The sequence below is a fragment of the Nanorana parkeri genome, unplaced genomic scaffold (genome assembly GCF_000935625.1).
Source record: "Nanorana parkeri isolate BGI_ZX_2015 unplaced genomic scaffold, ASM93562v1 scaffold1901, whole genome shotgun sequence".
NCBI classification, from domain to species: domain Eukaryota; kingdom Metazoa; phylum Chordata; class Amphibia; order Anura; family Dicroglossidae; genus Nanorana; species Nanorana parkeri.
Genome location: NW_017308169.1, coordinates 181,688 through 202,800, shown reverse-complemented (window position 1 = coordinate 202,800; position 21,113 = coordinate 181,688). Strand labels below are relative to the sequence as shown.

Sequence of the window (21,113 nt, the reverse complement as noted above, 5' to 3'; positions counted from 1 at the left end):
CTTGACAGGTCCACTTTTTTTTTTTTTTGTTTTTTTTTTTGTTTTTTTTTTGCCATTGTCCCATTCCATGTATTAACTCTTGCATGCAAAGGTGCATAAAATGCCTGTAGATTCTACCAGAAGTCTAGGGCGCTCTCCCCAGGCATACATTTTAATGTTTTCGGTCTTCCATGGAAAGCACCTGAAAACAGTAAGACCTTTCAGCCTGCCTATGAGTGCTTATACAAGCATTAACCATGCTCACATGACTGTACAGTGTTGTTATCCATCCACCTGCAGGGAGGGTGGACTGCCAGATCCTGTATCCGGCTGAATCCTGTGTGCAGCTAGGAATGTTACATCTGTTACTTTTATAGAACCGTCAGCGGCAAAGAATGGAAAAAGAAAAAGTTCAAGTGAGTATATTCACCCAGCGCAGGGCTACATTTCAGGGCTTGTTCACGCATCTCCAGACCAGATCTGGATTTGTTTCTGCAAAGGGGATCATGGGTGTTTTTGGATGCATTTTTGCCTTGTTTTTGCGTTCAGTAGGCATTTTGGTGTGTTCTGTGCATTTACATGTGCTTACATTCATTTTTGTGCATTCCAGACCAAATTAAAGCTCTGGAACTAAACACAATGGTGTGAACTACGAAAAACCATTGGAACCTATGGGGATGCGTTTTTGGACCAGACAAAAAACGTTCTGGTCTGGCGATGGTGTGAACGAGCTCTCAGTCCAGAAATAATGCCATTGCTATGGGAATATACTTATCCAAGAGGATCCCGGGAGTTTTACTGTTGCTTCATTTTGGTTTTACCTTTTCAGCAAAAGGGCCTGTTCACACCATATGCAGTTGTGATGCAGTCCGTTTATTTTAACTGCGCAGTTAAAATACATCCCAATGCTTTCCTATGGGCTTTCTTGTGCCTAATTCACACCATTGCAGTCGATTCAACTGCAGTCAGAAGAAGTACTGCTTGTCCTACTTTAACTGCATCAAACGCGGTGCAAACGCAACGGAACGCATAAAAAAGAATGGCTAAAGTCAAAACTAGCACCATGCCAGCCAACAAAGAAAGCATGACTGAGCTCCCAAACGAACAAAGCAAATATAGGAAATGCTCTGACATGAAAAGAAGTGACCTACATGCCTAATTAGCATTTTTTTGTGCAGTTAAAAAACGCATTGCAAACACATCAAAACGCATCAAAGTGCAACTGCGCAGACGCACGCAGTTGTGATGCAGTTTCTGGTGTGAAGGGATTGCATGATTTCACCCTCGTTCCCTCAAAAAAGCAATAAACAATTTGTTTTATTTATAGTGGAGGAGATGACTTTAAACTACCTACTGATTTAGTAAGGCAATGGTGTCTGCACATGGCAGTATTTTTGTGGAGGGCTTTTTGGTTCTGTCTGATGTCCTCATTAAAAATCTTAATGGCTATACGATCTTATTGTTTCTAAAGCCCTGTTACAGTGGAAGAAAACCTAAAAAAAAAAAAAAAAAACTGCTATAAAGGAGAGTTTTTTTTGGTAGAATATATAGACCAAGTCTATTTAGCCTGAAAACAGTTGCTTCTAACCTCTAGCAGTTTTTATTTGTTGTATACACTGTATGGTGCGTGCTGCATACAGCTTGCTACTGTGGTTCCTTCCCAGCAACTGCAGTATGCCGGGAATGGAGCAGGGTGCTAAGGACTATGTAACTCTTGTGTGCAAGCATAGGTGTTACATCATCACCTGCAGCCCATTGATCCAACGAAATGATGAGGGTCAAGGTGATGAGGGTGGACTGACTACATAGATCAGTCAGCGCTGGAGGCAGGCACACTTGTCAGGTGAGTGCACCTTAATGGGAAACATACAAAAAAAGTTTACCTCTCTAGGGGGTAGAAGTCAATTTATTGGATGGATATGTTAAAGGCAAGAATGGTACTCTCAAACAACCGATGATTGAAAGGCTTTCAATCATCGGTTGTTTGCAAGTACCATTGCTTTTAACATCCATTTAATAAATGGATTTCTACACTAGCGAGGCAAACTTTTTTCTATGTTTCCTGTTTGCTAGACCTTCAGACACCCTGACTGTCATTCGTGCTGCCCACCTGTGTAAAGTCGTGGCATTTGTACCCTTTGAGGATGAACTTTGGCGCCAGTGACATTGCTGATTGAGTGTGCCATAATGTGCAAGTATGCTATGTATATGCTATGTTAAACTTTTTCTTATCAACTCTACTTCCACTTTAAGATATGAGTAGAGGCTGTAAAGCTGAAGGGAATGGTTTGCAATGGGATGTCCAACAAGCTCATAAAGTTGTGATGGCTAGATGTCCATATTGTGTACATAGGGAAATGGCCTACCTGACTGAATGGATTGTTTAGGAAGGACCTTGCACTACATACCGTGTTTCCCCGAAAATAAGACAGTGTCTTATATTTTTTTTTCTACGAAAAAAGACACTAGGTCTTATTTTCGGGGGATGTCTTACCTGGCTGCAGCTGTTGGAGAGGGGGGGCGGGAGGGAGCTGCGGCTAGCACTATCTTCAGGGATGTCTGTAATATGAGATCTACCACCGAACTAGGTCTTATTTTCGGAGTAGGTCTTATATTACAGAAATCCCTGAAGATAGTGCTAGGTCTTATTTTCGGGGTAGGTCTTACTTTCGGGGAAACACGGTAGTTCTTTACTTCTCGCCTAGAGGAGATAGTACAGAGACTGAATTCAAAGAAGACTTCAGCATCGGCATTATGCAGTACTGTAGTGCCTGTTAATTTTAATGTAGGGCCAATCTGTCAGTGCAATTGTACAACATTTCTGGAGAGGTCTTGGTGCTCTGAATGAGAAACAAGTGAGGCTTCCTTTTGCAGATGCTTTGTGTTTATTCAAATTTTTATTAGTGATACAAAACTCAGGAGTTAAACTTAAAAAATGCATTCATGTACCTTAACTATTAACAAGAATGTATCTTATTTGTGTATCACTCGGCTGTAGATCCTCAAATCATCTCTGAATTGGTGCTGACACTGTCCTTCCTTCTGGAGGGGGATACTTTTGTTCCCCATGGTCCCTGTGTGTGTTGTAAAGTAACCACCGCTCCAAGCTCACTCCCATGATGGACTACAATCTCAATACAAATTAGTAAACTAAGCATGAGATTGTAGTCTATCATGGGAGGGACTTTGGAGCAGTGACTACTTTACAACACACACAGGGACCATGGGGGACAAAGTAGCCACCCTCCAGAAGGAAGGACAGTGTCACTTTGTTTTGGGGCGGGAGGAGGTGTGGCGGTACATTGCAGTCAATGACACCGCAGCCACGCCCTCTGGCCACAATGCGATCACCCGACTGCACCGTTCCGGAACGCAGGAACTAATGTGCCACGCGTTCTGGTGCGGGCAATCACATGTTTGCCCGGAGGGCGTAGGTGCGGTGCCATTGACTTCAATGCACCGCCACATCCCCTCCCGCTCCAAGACAAAGTGAGCTGGCCGGAATGCGATCCAGTGCGTTCCAGTGTTAGAAGTTGTTGGTCCAAGTTTGTTTTGCAGATTCACTAGCTGGCAAATAATTGATTTTTATCAACGATTTGGTATCGATTCCTATAAAAACTTCCCTGAATGTGTGGGGTGAATGGAGATGGATCTATGCGGGTGAATGTGCCTGTTTATAAATGTTATTCATGTACACATACATACGTCTCACATACTTGGTTCTCACATATTTGGGTTTCAGTCATCCCATTATTCAGTATTTTTGTATATTATTTTGTCATGAACTCTAGGCTGTATATATTGCTAATTTCCTTTTTTTTTTTGTAATATCCTGTAAAGAATGAGGAACAAAGAGGTATTTTCAGTAACAACTGTTTTTCCACCCTGGGGTTGTTATTGAAACAAAGAGAATGCTAAGAAAATAAAATTTTTATTTCAGCCTATCTCCAGGTAAAAAAAAGCTACCCTTGCAGTGACGCTGCCCCGGCACAAAAAAGATTAACTGCTGATTTATCTAGGGGTATGGTGAAGAGGACTTTTATTTACCTGATCCTCACTCTCCTGGAAGTAGGCACTTCCCTGTCTCCCCTCATCTTTGTCTTCTAGATTGTCCCTCAGCAACCTTCCATATAATGCAAGGCTCTGGACATTGCATTAGGTGTGATGATGTCAGAAGGCCGCCGACCACCAGTGAAGAGGCTGCGGACATTGGTCTTGGAGCCAGCAGGAGCTGTAAAGTGTTGTACAGAATACCCCCAAGACACAAATGAACAGATAACCCTTGCAGTGCAGGGATAGCTCCACTTCAAGTGTAGTTTTTTTTTACATTTTCTCCGAGCTTAGCTTTAAATAAACAAAAGGCTACATAAAATGGCTAAATAAATTCCAAAATTTTTTTTCAAAAAACATTTGTTTTTCAGAATTGAGGAACATCTTATTTTGGCCATCAAATTCAGAATTCTGATAGGTCGCCTACTGTCAGCTGGCGGATGAAATGAAATATGATGGGCTATTTCTAATTCAAGTTTAAACTTTAATGTACGGAGTGTAGCCAGCAAGTACTCCCCAATAAAATGTATTTTATCTCTAAATAATCTTCTACATATGTTTGCAGCTGTGCTTTCAGCTCTTGTATTTGGTGTGCATACATGCAGAACCCTCATTCCATGCACCCAAAAAGTTTTCGAATGTGTGCAGACATGAGGTTACAAAGAATGTGCCCAGCACACCGATGTATCCTTATACGATCACCAAAATTTCATTTTGTTGAACAATTGTCAAATGAAAACAAGCGCTTTCACGGCATCGCAGGGTCCCTTCATCAGGCCTAATATTGACGAAGTTAAGCCTGATGAAGGGACCCTGCGCGGCCCTGAAAGCGCTTGTTTTCATTTGACAATTGTTCAACAAAATAAAATTTTGGTGATCCTACAAGGATACATCGGTGTGCTAGTGACATTCTTTGAAACTGTTCATATATACAGCGGCGCTATCCGCAGTCATTACGAACACCCTCCCCTGCTATTGGGATATGCGGTAAGGAATGCAACAAGATCTTCTTCTATTCAGGCATGAGGTTAGCCGCAACCCTCAAACACCAGATGATGTTCTCTGTGGGCTGCCTCTAAATCCAGGAAGAAGAGACCGTGTTATATATCACAAAGATGGTGCAGGGGTTGTGCAGTGGTGGACTGCAGTAATTGAATGACGCATTTGTGCTTTAACCTGATGTTTAGCTCCTGTTCACATCTAGGCATTTTGTTGCTCAAACATAAGCGTGACAAAACACTCAAGAAAAGGAATCCCATTCATTTCTATGGCCCCTGTTCACACGTGTCACAAGCAGAAAAACGTCTGTCGCTGGAAAAAGTACAAGAGTTACTTTTTGGCAGATTACAGCGCTTTTTAGTCCCATAGACTTCAATGGGAAATGCCTGGCAATGGGCGTTTCAAGAGTTTTTGTGCGTTTTGTTGGTCCCATGGTCTATGGTCCCATAGAGTTCCCATTGAACTCTATGGGACCAAAAAGAGCTGTAATCTGACAAAATTCCTACCTAGCTTCCTCAACTATGTAATGTGTAAGGGGGGGGGCTGTGGGAAGTTATGTTTACTATAATTAACCAGGTCTGTATTGTGCTGGCAGATTTCATTATCAGTTGTAAATTAGAATTAAACACTGTCCAAACAAAGGGTTAAAAAATAGAGGTATTGTGTGTTATTGAGAAGCTCAAAACCTCGAAATATGTGATAATTCAAAATGCAGTACACTTTTTCCTAGAAGTGGAATGCATAGAATTCAGGTCTGAGTTAAAGGAGAACTATGAGGTGAGTGCTTCTCACTCACCTCATAGTTCTAGCCGACCTGTGACAATGAGACTGTCACAGGTCGGCTCACTAGATCAGGAGGTGAGCGAACACATAACGGCGTTCACTCACCTCTCGATCCTGTCACGGCTCTCTGCCGTGACGGGAGGGGCTGGATATCCCTGCTCCGATCCACCAGCGCTGACTGGCGGAACGGACGGGGGAGGGTCGGGTACAGCTGGCTCTGCCTCTAGATAGGCAGAGCCAGCTGTCACTCACACAGCTGGGCGGATACCGACATAATTGTCGGGATCCGCTTCAGCTGCGGCGTCTCAGTATACAACGAGCAGTAGCTCGCGGTATACTGTGGCGTCTCAGTATACCGCTAGCTGCAGCTCGCGGTATACTGAGCTTAGGGTAACGGGATGACGCTAGTTTGTGTCCTCCCGTTACCCTAAGGAGGACTATGGGGAAAAACACTGACCCCATAGTTCTCCTTTAATGACAAAACAACTGTATTTGAAACCCACATGACTGCCGTGAAGTTGGTCTAGTTTGGGATATTTCCTTAAAGTGTATGAGAACCTTAAATAATCGGGATTCGTATTCTAGGTCCCCAACAATGCACTTAATGAAGAAGGGTATACACGGGTAGATTTTCGGGCGAACGTTCCTACGAAAAGTTCTGTCGGAACAATCAATACTACCATCATAGGCTTGGCGATTGTCATTTACAATATAATTAGATTTTTGTTTTCATTTTACATTTGGTTTTGGAATGAATGGATTTGAAAAGAATGGAGGACGAAAACCACATTCAGAGCTTGTTCACACTATAGCCAGTGCGCTCCGGCACGGTTAGTAATCAGAACACACTGCATCACATAGAGCAAAGCCTCCCTGCATTCTGGGGCAGGAGGGGGCGAGGTGGTGCCATTAATGTCAATAGCACTGAAGACCCGCCTCCCGCCCGTACCAGAACGTGTGGTACAGCAATGGCCGCAGTCCGGTGTGGTGCGTTTGCAACAAATAGTGCATGCACAATTTTTTTGCAATCGCACCGCACCAGACCGCGGGCCAGTGCTGTACCATGCGTTCTGGTGCGGCGATCGCACTGTGGGGTATTTGGTGCACCCTAAGCAGCTGGATTAAAAGTTGAGCCTATCCTGTATTAGCATGGATTTCTGGGAAAATCCCCGACTTGTCACACATTCTTGTTTCATAGCATTAACGTCCTGCCGAATATCTTCCATATCTGCAATACAAGTGTCTGTGTACATTCTGACTTCAGTCCGTTCAGATTCCTTGTGAAATACATTGCTTCACAAGAACTTCCACAGAAAAAAGCTTCTCGTCTTTTCCTGTTTACACATTCGGACAATCTTTCCCTAGTAAAGGCAAATGAACGATTGAATTTTAGATCCTTAATGTTTTGAATTTCCACTTTATTGGATTCATGTTTTTCACAATCTAGTCTTAAATGTTTGTATATATTTTCTGCGCACACAAACATAATCTACAAATTACTAAGAAATAAGACTGTTAAAATTATACTTGCATTTAAAATTTAGTGTTTTTGCAAAACAGTAAAAATCAAAGGTGGGCAAAACTAACTAAGCAAGTTTTTCAAAAAAAGTTCCTGTTTTATCTGTGCAGGTTCTCATATCTCCAGGTAACGGTATAGCTAGTAGAAGTTAGTCACATTCAACTGGACTTGTTCTGTAATGCTTAGGGCTGCAACCAACTAATTGATTAATCGATAATGAGAATAGTTGTCAACTATTCTCATTATGGATTAGTTGGTTGGATACCCTAGCTCTCTCCTCCATGCTGGGAGGAGGGCACAGCAAGCAGTGGGTTGGTGCAATAGCCAGCCTGCTATTGCAATTTGAAATGGCCAATAGCAGGCTGGCTTTTGCACCCGCCCACTACCTGCTGTATTTACATTCAGCTGCCGTCTGCGGAATCTTGCCACTGGCATCTGACATTCCTTGGCTGAAGCTATTCAAGCGCCGTGTGCTTACAAAGAGAAATTATAAAATGTGGGAATAAAGTAATTTTCGGTTTCAGCCCGACAAATTCTACTGCGTGAGGTGCGTTGCAGTGCCATTCATTTCAATGGCACCCCAAACGCGCCTCCCACCTACAGTGTGATCACCTGCACTGGAACGTACTGTACCGCAATGCCATGCGTTTCAGTGCAGTGCTAATGCAAAAAAAATGTGCGTGCAGTTTTATTCTGAAATAAACTTTGTAACGCTCCATTTGTGTATTTTATTATAAATTAAGGATGCTATTTATTAATTTTTTTTAATCCGATTAATCAAAAAAAAAAATCATCCAACTACTTTATTATGAAACTAATCATGAGTTGCAGCCCTAGTAATGTTGTAGACATTTTCAGTGCTAATCCAAAGTAGCAAAAGCTTAAGGTACTGAGGAAACGGGAGGTATGGCACCAGAAACACCTCTGAGATCACTTTGAATTAATTGACAGGTGCATTTTACCTGCAGGTAACACTCTTCTGACGTGCATTTGACCTGCTTCAAGCAGGTTTTGCATTCCCACAGACTTGTATAGAAAGGAAATCCCATCTGATGTAATCAGAAGACTATCAGCACAGGCCTTGTTGCTGGATGAGGCTGCCCATCGTGGTTATGGGCCATTCCTGAGGAGCTGTAGGTGGTAGGCTTGTGCATGACTTCAGTAGCTTATCAAGATTTGTATAAGGCCCCGTTCACACCTTTACGTTTTGTCGCGCGTTCAATGCTCTATGAACGCTCAACAAAACGTACAAACATGAAAATCCCATTGTTTTCTATGGGTCTGGTTCACACCTTTCCGTATTTCCGCCCGTCTGAAACGCCCTACAAAACTGCCTACGCTCAAACAAGTACATGTACTTCTTTGGGCCGTTTTGTAGGGCGTTTTACATTGGGATACAGCCAAGTAGCCTTCGGAATCGCGCGGTAAAAAAAACGCGCGACAGACGCGCATATTCAATACGCCTAGGTGTGAACCCAGCCTAATAGAGCACCCTGATTTCATACTCGCGTGGCATTCTACTAGGTGTATAAACATGTATTCAAGAGTTTTAGATGTCTGTTTTTAATAGCTTCTGTTGCTTTAACCCTTTTCAACTGGTATCAGGTTAACTTTAAGGTGTATGTGTATGTTAAATGATGCACCCATCCAAATATTTTGAAACCATGCATTCAATTTCTCTGACTATAGGTACATTGCTATACCCCTAAGGAATGAGTGAAAAGTTTTGCCGGCCTTTGGTAAGGTTGTCTCTTCTGACTGCCTAGATACTGTAATGATATATTGAAATCACTAGTATCTAACCATAGTTAGAGCTGCCTTTTAAGCCATTCCTGTGTGAACTTGTCCAGAACATTGCTACAGATAAATGATAGGTGGAATGTGAATGCTTGCCATCGACAACTTTTAGTCCTCACATTAGAAGTGCCGTGTTCAGTCTCCGAATAAGCTAGCGAAAGGTTTGAACTTGGTACGGTGGATGCAACGGCCCATTTATATGAAGAAAAATATGAAGCATAGAGTCTGCTAAGGACACATCACTATCGTTGATCAATGTAAAGTTCAGTGTTGTTGGCTGGAACATGTGAAATACTTGGCATACAGTTATCTCCAATACAAGTATGAAGAGTATGCCCAGTATTTAAAGCTTACACATTCCAGTCAGTATAGAATTTTGTGTGCTAGCTCTGACCAGACATAACTTTTTACCTTGAAATGTTCCAGTGGCATATAAAAAGTTGTTTTCCAAGCGCTGTAAGTTTCTCTTGCTTCTGGTTCAATCTCCTGAGTTATAAGGATTCCCTTTGGAAATTGTTCCTTGTAGTGGAATTGGTAGAACTCCTCCTGTCCTTACAGATATGTGATTGACTGTCTCAGGCAAAAAGGAAAACCCTGAAGGGTTCAGGGACATTTAAGAGGAAGGCAGTTATACCAGTAACACCTTGTACATGGTGTATATTTCAGAAGACTACTTTGGTCATATATAGATATAGACAAAGGGCAGTCATATGCTGGCTGCAGGCCTCATGCTTGTCGGTTTGCTGGCTGTCCCCTAAACATACATGCATAGCTCACATTTAATCTATGGAACCCGAAGGCAGGGTGTCTCCAGCACTGACTTCTCCCAAGGAAGCAATGGCAATCTTTATAGTAAGAGTGATCATTATTTTCCCCGTGATCTATCAGTGGGGACATCTGGCAGGTTCTACTCCCTACTCATTCCATAACACTCCTATAGGTACCTTAAGCAGAATGCAAGAGAAGTTTACTTTTGGGCAAAGAAATCCTCTCAATGATCGATTTTTGGAAATGTTATCATAGCATTCATTCTCAGAAATGATATTTCAGTTAAACATTTAGGAATTCCAGACATCAGAGGATGATTTGGCCAGTCCGCATCAATCTATAACTGAAAGGTTTGTTTGGACTGACCCTTCAAACATTGGGTTTTGTATATGTGATGCTGATATATTTTCAAGATCTGCCCCTGGCTGCGTTCCCTTATTTTTGGAGCTCTTTGACACATGCCGTCTAAGCTATATGTCATCTTGGGCAGTCCCTATTTTATTTTTTTTTACACAGGCTAGACACATTATTTTTGGTCCTGGATTCTTTTGCAGAATTAGTTGTACATGTTGCTGGTTTGTCACATACTCCACATAGCTGGAAAACCAAACTGGACAAATTTGTAAGGCCCAACCGCAGGATAGAAATTCCTCTTATAATAGATGATGTTTTTAGAATGTGTGTAAACAGGTGGATATCTGAATGACAGAACAAAATAGAATGGAATTATTGGGATGTGGACTGTAGGATTCTGTATTTTATTTTAAGGAAGCACTTCAGTATTTCAGTTATTTTTGTTAGGGCTGCTCTTTGTTGAGTGTGACTTACAAATCAGCTTTTGTATTTGTCTAAAAAAAAGACTGTCCCTTCTATTCTGATAACTGTGATAAGAACAACTTGTTCCTTCCAACTGTGCTGTAAAATGTTGGAAATGATGGACATTTTATTCAAGGGAAATCCACTGCATAGCATGAATATCCATACCTTCCTTTAAGGAATGCTGAAGATGTCGTCTTTTTTTCCTTTTTTATGCAGCTAACATATGCACTTTTGTGACTTTTCTTACTCAGGAAATAGAATAGAATTTTAAGTGGAATGAATCCATTCCAGCTCTCAAAAATCTGAAGTTTGCTTGGGTATGCTATAGGAATTTTGGCATTTTAAAAGTGCACTTAAAGAGATCCTGTCCCCAACCTAAAAAATGCCAGAAATATCAAGTATTGAAAATGCTTGCTTGCAGGTTTTACCCTTCCTATAGATTATTTTTGATTTACTTGCAATGTGCCTTAGAACTTGCTAGAAAATATGGTTGTGGGAAAGTCAATTTCCTAGCACAACCCCTTCCCTTGTTGCATGTAATAGCTCTCTCCTCTTGTAGGAGGGTCTTATTACTCTCTACTGTCCCATCTCCTCCCTTCACTTCCATACATAACCTTTTTATATAGCTTTCTAGGGGTCAGGGAGGAGTACTTGACTGACTTCTGAGTCTGCTGGGGCTGCTGACATCACATCCAAGATGGCAGTGCCCAGCAGCATTCTCAAGGCTTTTGGATATCTCCAAAAGGGAGGCTTTTACAGGTAAATAACGTCCATAAAATATGACATGATAAAATAAGACATGCCATCAGTCTTTCAGGTTGAGTGGATCCCAGCGACACTCAACTCGGAAGACCGAAGACTCTGGTAGGAATGCAGGCCTTCATTGTATCCCCATGGCAACCTTCATTTAAAGAAGAACTCCAGACAAATGTCTTCTTAACCCTTAAAGTGGGGCTACCCCTACACTGCAAGAGTTAAGTGCTCATTTTTGGTTTTCGTCTGTCGCAAAATTTGCACAGTGGGTAGCACCCTTTCAATCGGCATCCCTCGATCAGCTGAGTAAAGGAGCAGGCCGGAAAATCTTCGTACAAGCAGAGCGAGCAGCCAATGAGCTGCCGGTTCTGTTCGGGTATTCTGATATTGGCAGGCGGCTGCTGTCAGAATACAATGCAAACAACCGGGATTATTCAATCAATACACTCGTACCATTGATGGAGAAATCTTCTCTACTTCTTTTCCTTCAGCCTGTGGGTTGAACGAGAAAAATAGAGCAGTGTATGGCCAGCCTTAGACATTTTGGCAGACATGCTGAAAAATAGATTTAGGGCATAAATATTCTTTAACTGGAGTGCAGCTTTAAAAATGGGAAACTTTCAACTAAAAAGCAGAATGAGTTTCGTGTTTCCAGGCAGTAAAGCAATTGCTGAACCATTTTCACCCGCAGCATTTCTTGAAAATCTGTCTTTAATAAGCAAGTATGAAATGTTTAAATTATCACAAGAGAATGACAAAAATGGCAAGAATGATGAGTTTCTGCAAGTACGTTCCACATACATGAATTACACCCCTCTGCCTGCCTGCCTGTCACATATGTTCTCAATCTAGATTCCTCTTCGCTGCCTTTTAAACTAGTGCTAAATCTTCCCATGGTGAAAGAGATTTGGAATCGCCAACATGCTAGAGTATCTTATGTTCTAGTAAATACCACGTCCAAATTGTACTTCCAGTTCCAAGATTTAATTGGAGTGCTTTCATCTGTAGTGTAAAAGTGTCTCTACAATTGTGAAGTCAGAGAGGTAGAGTCATCATTTCTGTTGTCCACAGGGATGCTTATTAAACTAGTGACTTGAAAGAGAAGGCATTTTTAAACAATCCGTTTTTATTAGATTTTCAGTACAAAAAAATACAAACAGTAGAAAGAGTAGGGGGCAACACGGTAGATGTTAATAGAACCCGGTCAAATACGAGGCATTGATATTAAAGAGTCACACATTACATTAGAATTAGGCATTTTTAGTGTTCAACCAATCGAATCCTAACCTCCATTTTCTAGTGCAGGTTACAAATAAGTGCTGACAACACGATCGGATCTATCCAGTTATTTTACTTTTAATAAGATTGGATTACGGCTGTGACAGCCTTGGATTTTTGTACTGTACAACTTATAAAGTAGTAGTTTGTGCAACAGTCTAAAGCCAAAATAGTTTTTTTATTTATTTTTTAGTACTACAGAACTACGGATCCACCGATATATCGGCTGCCGAAACATATCGTCCGAAAATGGCACTTGTGGCATAATGCCGAAAGTGCCATATTTCTGCCGATACATCGGTGCATCCCTGCTTTCTCTCCTCCCCGCTGGGCGCTGCTCTGTGTCCCAGCGGGGAGGAGAGAAACTGTGACAGCCGGCCGAGCACTGTGGGAGGGGAGTGCTGTGAGCCGCCGGTGTCTCCTCCCATACCGCTCAGTCTCCTATCGCAGGGCGGTGTGTGGGCGGAGACAGGCCGCGCTGTCACAGGAGGCTGAGCTCTTCTCCCTACACCGCTCAATCAGCCTCCTGTGACAGCGTGTCAGAGAGGAGAGCAAGTGCAAACACTCAGCGATCAGTGATCGTTGAGTGTTTGTAGATAATTGGAGGACAGAGTATGGTTACTATATCCTCAATTATGAAAGAATGGGAGTGATCTACTTCCCTTCCTGTTAATTCATAGTTGTAGTTATTGTAAACATACTCTGTCCTCATGTTATGAATGATCAGGAACACTCACTATAGAGGATTCCTGTTCATTGATAACAGGGGATACAGAGAAAGAGAGAGGACTTTGTATGAAAGAATGGGAGTGATCTACTTCCCTTCCTGTTAATTCATAGTTGTAGTTATTGTAAACATACTCTGTCCTCATGTTATGAATGATCAGGAACACTCACTATAGAGGATTCCTGTTCATTGATAACAGGGGATACAGAGAAAGAGAGAGGACTTTGTGTCCTCCATCTCTTTTTCTATTTTAAAAGGGAAATATCAGCTTTAGATCCTTAATATTTCCCCGAAGCCCCTCAAAGTAAAGTAAAAAGATAAAAATATTTAATAAAAAATGAATTAAAAAAAAAAAGTTTATAAAAATAAAATATTTAAAAAATAAAAAACATTTTCGGTATTGGTTTCGGCCTGACAATACTGACTGTTTTTAAAATGTTCTCTTTCAATCTTCTGTCACCTTTCACCTTGGGAGACGTGACACTTTGAGTTGGGTAAGTTTAGCAGTCATCTGATACATATTTAAAAGAACAGCAGTAGAATACTGAACTCTCACCTCATGAAAATCCCAAGTTCCAGATAGTCAAATAACATTTGTATATTTTCTCTTAGATAAAATGTGAACATAAACATGAGACCGCACATGTACCTGTAGTCACCTGTAGTTTAGTCTATTTTTGGTGGCATTTTACTAAATTGAAACACACTGTGTAAAGTAAACTTGGATTATCCAGTCTGATACTATGATGACCACAACACAGGCAGAGATTACCTTCCACCAAAATGCGTGTTGAAAGATCAGTAGATCACTGAAGGCATCTTAAACCCTTACCTGTAAGAATGAAAATTGGCCTTGCCCCCCTGCTGCCTCCCTATTGGTCCTTTTTATTGTGATGGGTGATTTGACTGACCATTAGGTTGAGATACTTGAGAGACGGGGGGAAGTGGGTACATGTTGGCCTTTTGCAGGAAGAGTTGACCTACAACTTTAGCTGTCTGTATCTCTGGATCTACTAAATGTGTTAACATGTAGTTTTCACTGAATGTGATCTATATTTTTCATCATATCATTGAATTTCCCAGGTATTTTATTTCACTTTAAAGGCTTATTTCATCTTTCCAGCAGTGAGGGAATGAGAGCAGTGTGCTCTCTTTTCCTCTGTTGCAGCAGTGGCTGAGCTCAGCAATGTGTGACAGAGAGACAGAGAGCACACTGCACGCACAGGCTTTGAGAAAACCAGAGTGCTTGTTCCTGCGGGGCTGGGGGCACGCTCCCAATATATATATATATATATATGGAGTTCCCTGCCATCTTGCCAGGATCACTGGCACTGAGAGAAGTTTTGATTTGGGAGAAGCTGTGCACCTTCTACAAGTTTGACATATCAAAGAAGCCACCTCTTTTTTTAAGCTGGACAGTGTTTTTTAATATATTGGGGGCACTTGAATGCTTGGTAACTTTTATTAGAAAGGTGAACTAACTAATTGAAACCCTTTGAAAATCAATGTAAGCAGCACCTTCAGTTAAAGAAAAGGATATTTTAAGCATTGCTAAGCAAAAATTAGTCACAAATCACGCCAACAGGAGTACAGAACTATAAAGAGATTTAAAGACGCAAGATTTGAATGAAGCTTTAAAACTCCTGCCCTTTGTAGTATTTTTTTCAGTTTCTTAACTGTACACATGCCTCTTTCATGTCTTCTGAGAGGACACATAATGCACATGTCTCTACTCCTCCTCGCCACCTCTCCAGTGGTGAAGGTGGAATGATGCATAGCCTGCACTCACAGTATGTCCTCGGTCCAGTGGGTAAACGCATGAAAAGGGTGAGGAAAAAAAACTGAGGAACAGTGCAGCTTGAGAGTAGTGCAGCGAGTGGTGCATTTTTAAAAATGCTACCTATTGCTGGGGACCTCAGTGCACAGCATTATCATTTTCTTTTTTTTTTCTCTGAACTTAAAAACTATAGCCTAAAGGTGGCCATACGCTTTACAACCATCGCAAGACCTTAGTCTTGCGATGGTTGTAAAGTAATTTAAAAAAAACGTACGATCTGCCCATCTTGGACAGGCAGATCGCACTCTCGATCATCGCAAGCCCACCCCCCTGAGGGGCGGGCTTCCGATGACCGCAATGCTGAACGGGCAGTGTGCGCGGCCTGTTCGGCATTTGTCTCCCGAGCACTGTTCAAACCAGTCGAAAATCGTACGATTTTCGGCTGGTTTTCTAGCGTGCTCCCTAGACAAAAGACGTGCGACCGTACAGTAAAAACGGTCGCACGTCTTCATACACTTTGCGATTATCGTACGATCGCGGGATTTCCCGCGATTATCGTGCGATAATCGCACAGTGTATGGGCACCTTAAAGTTGGCCTTTAACTTGTAAAGCTAATGGTGTGAAAGAGGCACTGCTCAGGTACTGGCTTGTGACACCTGTAAGCCAGTGAGCTGGGAAGGGGGCAATAGCAAGGACTTCTTTTGCCCTTTCTGCTCAGCCACATTGGAAGGTTGTCTGTAATCATAGATGTGAATCTAAAATACATTTCTAAATTCCTAGAAGTCAGATTAGCTGAGCTTTTCTTCCAGCTAGTGCCTTCCAGTAATCCTTTGCGTGATACATCCTGTTGTATAGGTGGATTCCTCTAGCCACATTCATTTATTGAAATATGCGGAGTGCTGCTGGTATTTCGTATGGCCCCTTCTCTCCATAGCATGGAAAATTCTCCTATTAGCTATGCAGTTTATCTTAATGGAACGTCTTTACTTGTGACTGATACAGACATTTACAGATTTATTGGCACCCTTACAGCTCATTGAAACAATCCTTCATTCCTCCTGATGTCATTTAACTAAAGCAATTATCTTGTGTATACCTGCATCCCTTTGGTATGTCATAGAGCAAAGCAAAGAAAGTGTGAAAAGAGATACATTTATTGCTTATTCTACAAATATACTTTAAAATTACCTGGACAAATGTGTTGGTACCCCTATAAAAGAATACAAATAATTGGATTATAGTGATAATTCAAACTAGTGGTTTTCTGTAATTTAGTATCACCTGTCTTCAACCTTGTAATAAGTTAAGCTGGCCATACACCTATAGATTTTCTATAAATTTTTTCTATCAGCCTATAGTCAGATGGAAAAAGTGCAACAGATTCCTCCATCTACACTAAACTGTGTGGATGGAGGACTCTCCCACTGGGCCAAACTTCAGTATCTTGCTTGTCGGCACCGCTGGCTCTCAAAATACCTGAACAATGCCTGCATCCAATCCGATTGTTCAGGTATTTTGAGAGCCAGCGGGGCCGACTAGTAAGATACTGAAGCTTGGCCCAGTGGGAGATTCCTTCCTCCACTCAGTTTAGCGTAGATGGGAGAAATCTGTTGCACTTTTTCTATCTGACCATAGAAAATCTGCAGATAATCTATAGGTGTATGGCCAGCTTAAGTCATCCTATGTAAATGGAGAAAAGTAGTCACTCTGCAGTTTGGTATCTTCATGTGCACCACACTGAACATAGACCAGATAAAGCAAAGGAAAGTTGTCTGAAGAGGTCAGAAAGAAAATTTTAGATGTGAAAGCCAGACTGGAATTTGCTAAAATGCAAATTGACGAGCCACAATGCTTCTGGGAGAATGTCCTTTGGGCAGGTGAGGCAAAACTGCTTCTTTTTTTTTTTTGCAAATCGCCTCAAATCTATGTTCACAGATGAAAAATATGAAGCTTTCAAAGAAAAGTGCACTGTACCTACTGTGAACCATGGAGGAGGCTTGGATATGTTTGGGGGCTGCTTTGCTGTGTCTGGCATGGGATGCCTTGAATCTGTGCAGGACATAATGAAATCTTAAGACTCAAGGAATTCTGGATCAAAGTGTACTGGCCATTGTCAGAACGTTCTGTTTAAGTCACAGGTAATGGGTCTTCCAGCAGGATAATAAACCTAACAGCACCCAAGAATGGCTAACAACAAAACACTGGACTATTCTCAAGTGGCCTTCTTTAAGTCATGAGCTAAATCCCATCGAACATCTCTGAAAAGAGCTGAAACATACAGTCAGTTTGCTGAAGAAGAATGGGCCAAACTACCTCTACCTGTTGGCGGGTGTAGAAGTCTCATTAAGAGCTACAAGAAATGGCTTTTTTACAGTGATGGCCTCTAAAAGTTGTGCAACAAAATATTAGGTTAGGGGCCCATTGTTTTTGTCCATGCCATTTGTGTTTGTTTAATTATTTAAAATATTCTTCTGTTGAATCAAAATCAAGTTTTTTAAAATATAGAGTAAACAATAATGGGTGCCATTTACATGCTCAGTTTCAATTTATTTCAGAGACAATTGTATGTTCTTCCCCTTACTTTGGGGAGATTTCCTCTCACTACCTGTTGTGACTCCAAGTTGGAAAGTTGTGCAAAGCAGGACAAAGAAAGCAAAAAAAAAACCAACAAAACTGATAATGGTTTTAACTTTTCTCTACTCTAGCTACAAATAAAATGTTTTGGCTATACATATAACTGACCAGCAATAGAAGGGAACCTTTGAATGGGGACGCACATTCAAGTGATGACTGCCCTAGAGGGTATTATCCTGCAAATATTTTTTCTCACTGTTAAGAGACATGTATAATTTTAGCACAATGCTTGGGTCATTTTTTATTTTCTACCTGTGATCATTCACATTTAATGACAGGAAAGCCACAAATGTAAACGGTGTGTTGTGGGTGGCATCTCATCTGATGATATAATTGAGGGTTACTATAAACCTGTTCCTGTTCTGACATCACCAAGGCCTCAAGCAGTCATAACATCTCTTATTTTAGTAGCTTCTGTGGTACAAGAAAAATAAATATAATCCATCCTGATTCAGAATGGAAACCTAAAGTCATATCATGAGCTATGTTCTGCCTGTTTTCTTAGAGAGCGGATCTAAGCAGCAAATTAAGCCAATCAAGAAGCTTTTAATGCTGAAAACCTGATGTTTTTTGTAATCCACTGCAACCAGCCGTTATGTAACTACTCACAGGTTCAATGGGAGTGTACTTTCTTAACCCCTTCTCGACTGAGGACGGGATTATTCCGTCATGGTCTTTCAGTTCATTAAAGACCCATGACGGAATAATCCCGTCATACGGTAAAATGAGCGCTAATTCGTGGAAGGACCAGCACTCTTTGAGTTAATGCTGTTGTTGGGCCCCTTAGGGTCTGAGGCATACCCTCAACAGCAAATCAGGGGTCCCAGCACTGTGGTCACTTCGATAGGTCATTTCTGTGATCACTGTGCTGTTACAGCTGCTGAGCCGGCTTAAAGCTCACTGTGTTGTGGAGCTGCAAGCCAGATCAGTGTGCTACAAAAGTGATCCAAAGCATCTCTGAGGAGAATACAGTATCTCCAATACCTGAAAATCTGAGTGTATATGTTCTTCTCCTTCCATGCACCTCAAGGCTGAATTTCCAGTTTAGAAATGATATGGAAAAAAAACAAGAAAGCACAAGTGAATATGAATGTTTAAATATGAAATTGAGAGCATTCTTTTTTTCTCACTAGGAAATGGCAATACGGGCATTGAAGCAGACGGGAAGTAGAAGCATTGAAGCAGCTTTGGAATTTATCAGTAAGATGGGTTATCTGGACCCTCGCAATGAGCAGATTGTCCAAGTCATCAAACAGACATCACCAGGTAATGTGCATGAATGTTATTCCTTTCACAGTTACTGATATTGTAGAGGAGGCTTTCTTAGTCACTGGTACATCCTTCTGACAGGTTCAGGATGTACCACTCTTATTAATGATGTATGGTTCATGTACAGACTCAGCTGGCCTGGGCTGCTTTCCCTGTTTGATAGAGCTTGCACACTGTGAGTTACTTCCTAAAGTGTATTCACCCTAGAGTTTTCACCCAGCTGTTAGTGCGCTCATCCCTTTTGTGCCATTTTGTTTCCCATTTTCCTGCACACCAGTTCTCTTTTCATGCATCGGCAAATCATGACCATTTTTCTGTGTAATTAGCTGCAAGTCTTCCATTGAGGACCACTTTTGACCAGATTTCTCTGGACCGTAGCTAGGCGTATCAGAGTCCGATGGGGTCTCCCAGGCCTGAGCTGATGGTGGCACTGAACATCTTCAGATTGGGAAGAAAAGTCCGCATGATGTGCCTTTCAGCTGCTGCATGTTTGCTTGGCTGACCACTTCATTTTTCGAAATTGCCTTTTTCTTGGTGCTTGTGCAGAAGAGCTTGGACAGAACATCTGGAAACACCTGTCTACATTGAAATGTCTGCTCTGAGAGATCTTGTTGATGCAGTGTCTTGCTATTGTAATAGCACGGATGGAGGAATCCCCCCCCCCCTCCTTGCTGCATGTCTGTTGTCTTCCACATGTGTGCTGCTGTCAGAATACCGGAACAGAGACGACTACTGCTGATTGGCCAATTGTCACCGTTTGACCGAGATTTTTCTGGCTGGTTGCTTTGACAAAGCTCAATTGAAATATCAATGGGGGCTCACACTGCTTGGCCAAAATGTAACCAATGTATAGCCAGCTTTAGTTTCATTACTCCTACACAGCTGATTCCATTTGTTTTAATGGTTGTATTTTAACTTGCATGTTATCTTGTTGATCATTAATACCTGTTTGCCAAAATTGTCTGCTCATGCACTGGACCATATGCCTGCAAAATCTCTTAAAGGAGAACTATGAGGTGAGTGCTTTTCACTCACCTCATAGTTCTAGCCGACCTGTGACAATGAGACTGTCACAGGTCGGCTCAGTAGATCGGGAGGTGAGCGAACACATACCGGGTTCGCTCACCTCTCGCTCCTGTCACGGCTCTCTGCCGTGACAGGGGAGGGGCTGGATTCCCCTCTCCCCGCTCCGATCTGCCAGCGCTGACTGGCGGAACGGACTGTGGAGGGGGCGGGTACAGCTGGCTCTGCCTACTGAGCCTAGGGTGACGGGAGGACGCCAGTTTGTGTCCTCCCGTTACCCTAAGGAGAACTATGGGGAAAAGCCCTGACCCCGTAGTTCTCCTTTTAACTGTGTGCAAGTGTACCTGGAAAAATACATGATGTTTATTTAGGCAAAGAGTGGAGACACTAAAGTTTGATTTGGTTTAGGTTCTGTGTTCTGTTTCTGCATGTTGTATGTTAAGTGAAAAAACAGAAATCCCATCTGCAATGAATGGTAGCGTAAAACAACACAAATTCAGTACTGTGCAAACGCTGTAGGCGTTTGTGAAAAAGTGCTGCAAAGTGATGATGCTTTCAAATATAATGAAATCAATAATTTTTTCATTGGTTGACCCTTGTTGACAATCCTTTGAAATGAATGCCCTGCCTTTACACAGTGCCCCCTCAAGTTTGGTAACACAACACATAAGTGTGATTGGACCCTAAAGATTTGTGTAGGAATCATTTGTAAAATATTAAGGGGGTCCTGACAAAACATCTACACATTCAAGCGGTGCTTTAAGAAACTCAAAACACACGGGGGGTTTTGGTACACTCTAGCTGTTTTTAAATGGGTACATTATTTTATGGGTTTTTTTCACCATAAGCAGACCAGTGATTAGTATGCAGGATTTATAACGCACCAACAGTTTGCCCAGCGCTTTGATATTATACATTTGGAAACAAACTTTGTTTA

General features: G+C 41.8%; 1 protein-coding gene across 1 annotated transcript in view; it reads left to right on the top strand.

The window, feature by feature from the left end:
- The window catches only part of LATS2 (large tumor suppressor kinase 2), a 56,124-nt gene that overhangs the window by 19,108 nt on the left and 15,903 nt on the right, over positions 1 to 21,113 (top strand). Inside the window, exon 2 of the mRNA XM_018572015.1 lies at positions 19,018 to 19,150. Coding sequence (XP_018427517.1) covers positions 19,018 to 19,150 — 133 coding nt within the window. The remainder of the gene's footprint in view (positions 1 to 19,017; positions 19,151 to 21,113) is intronic.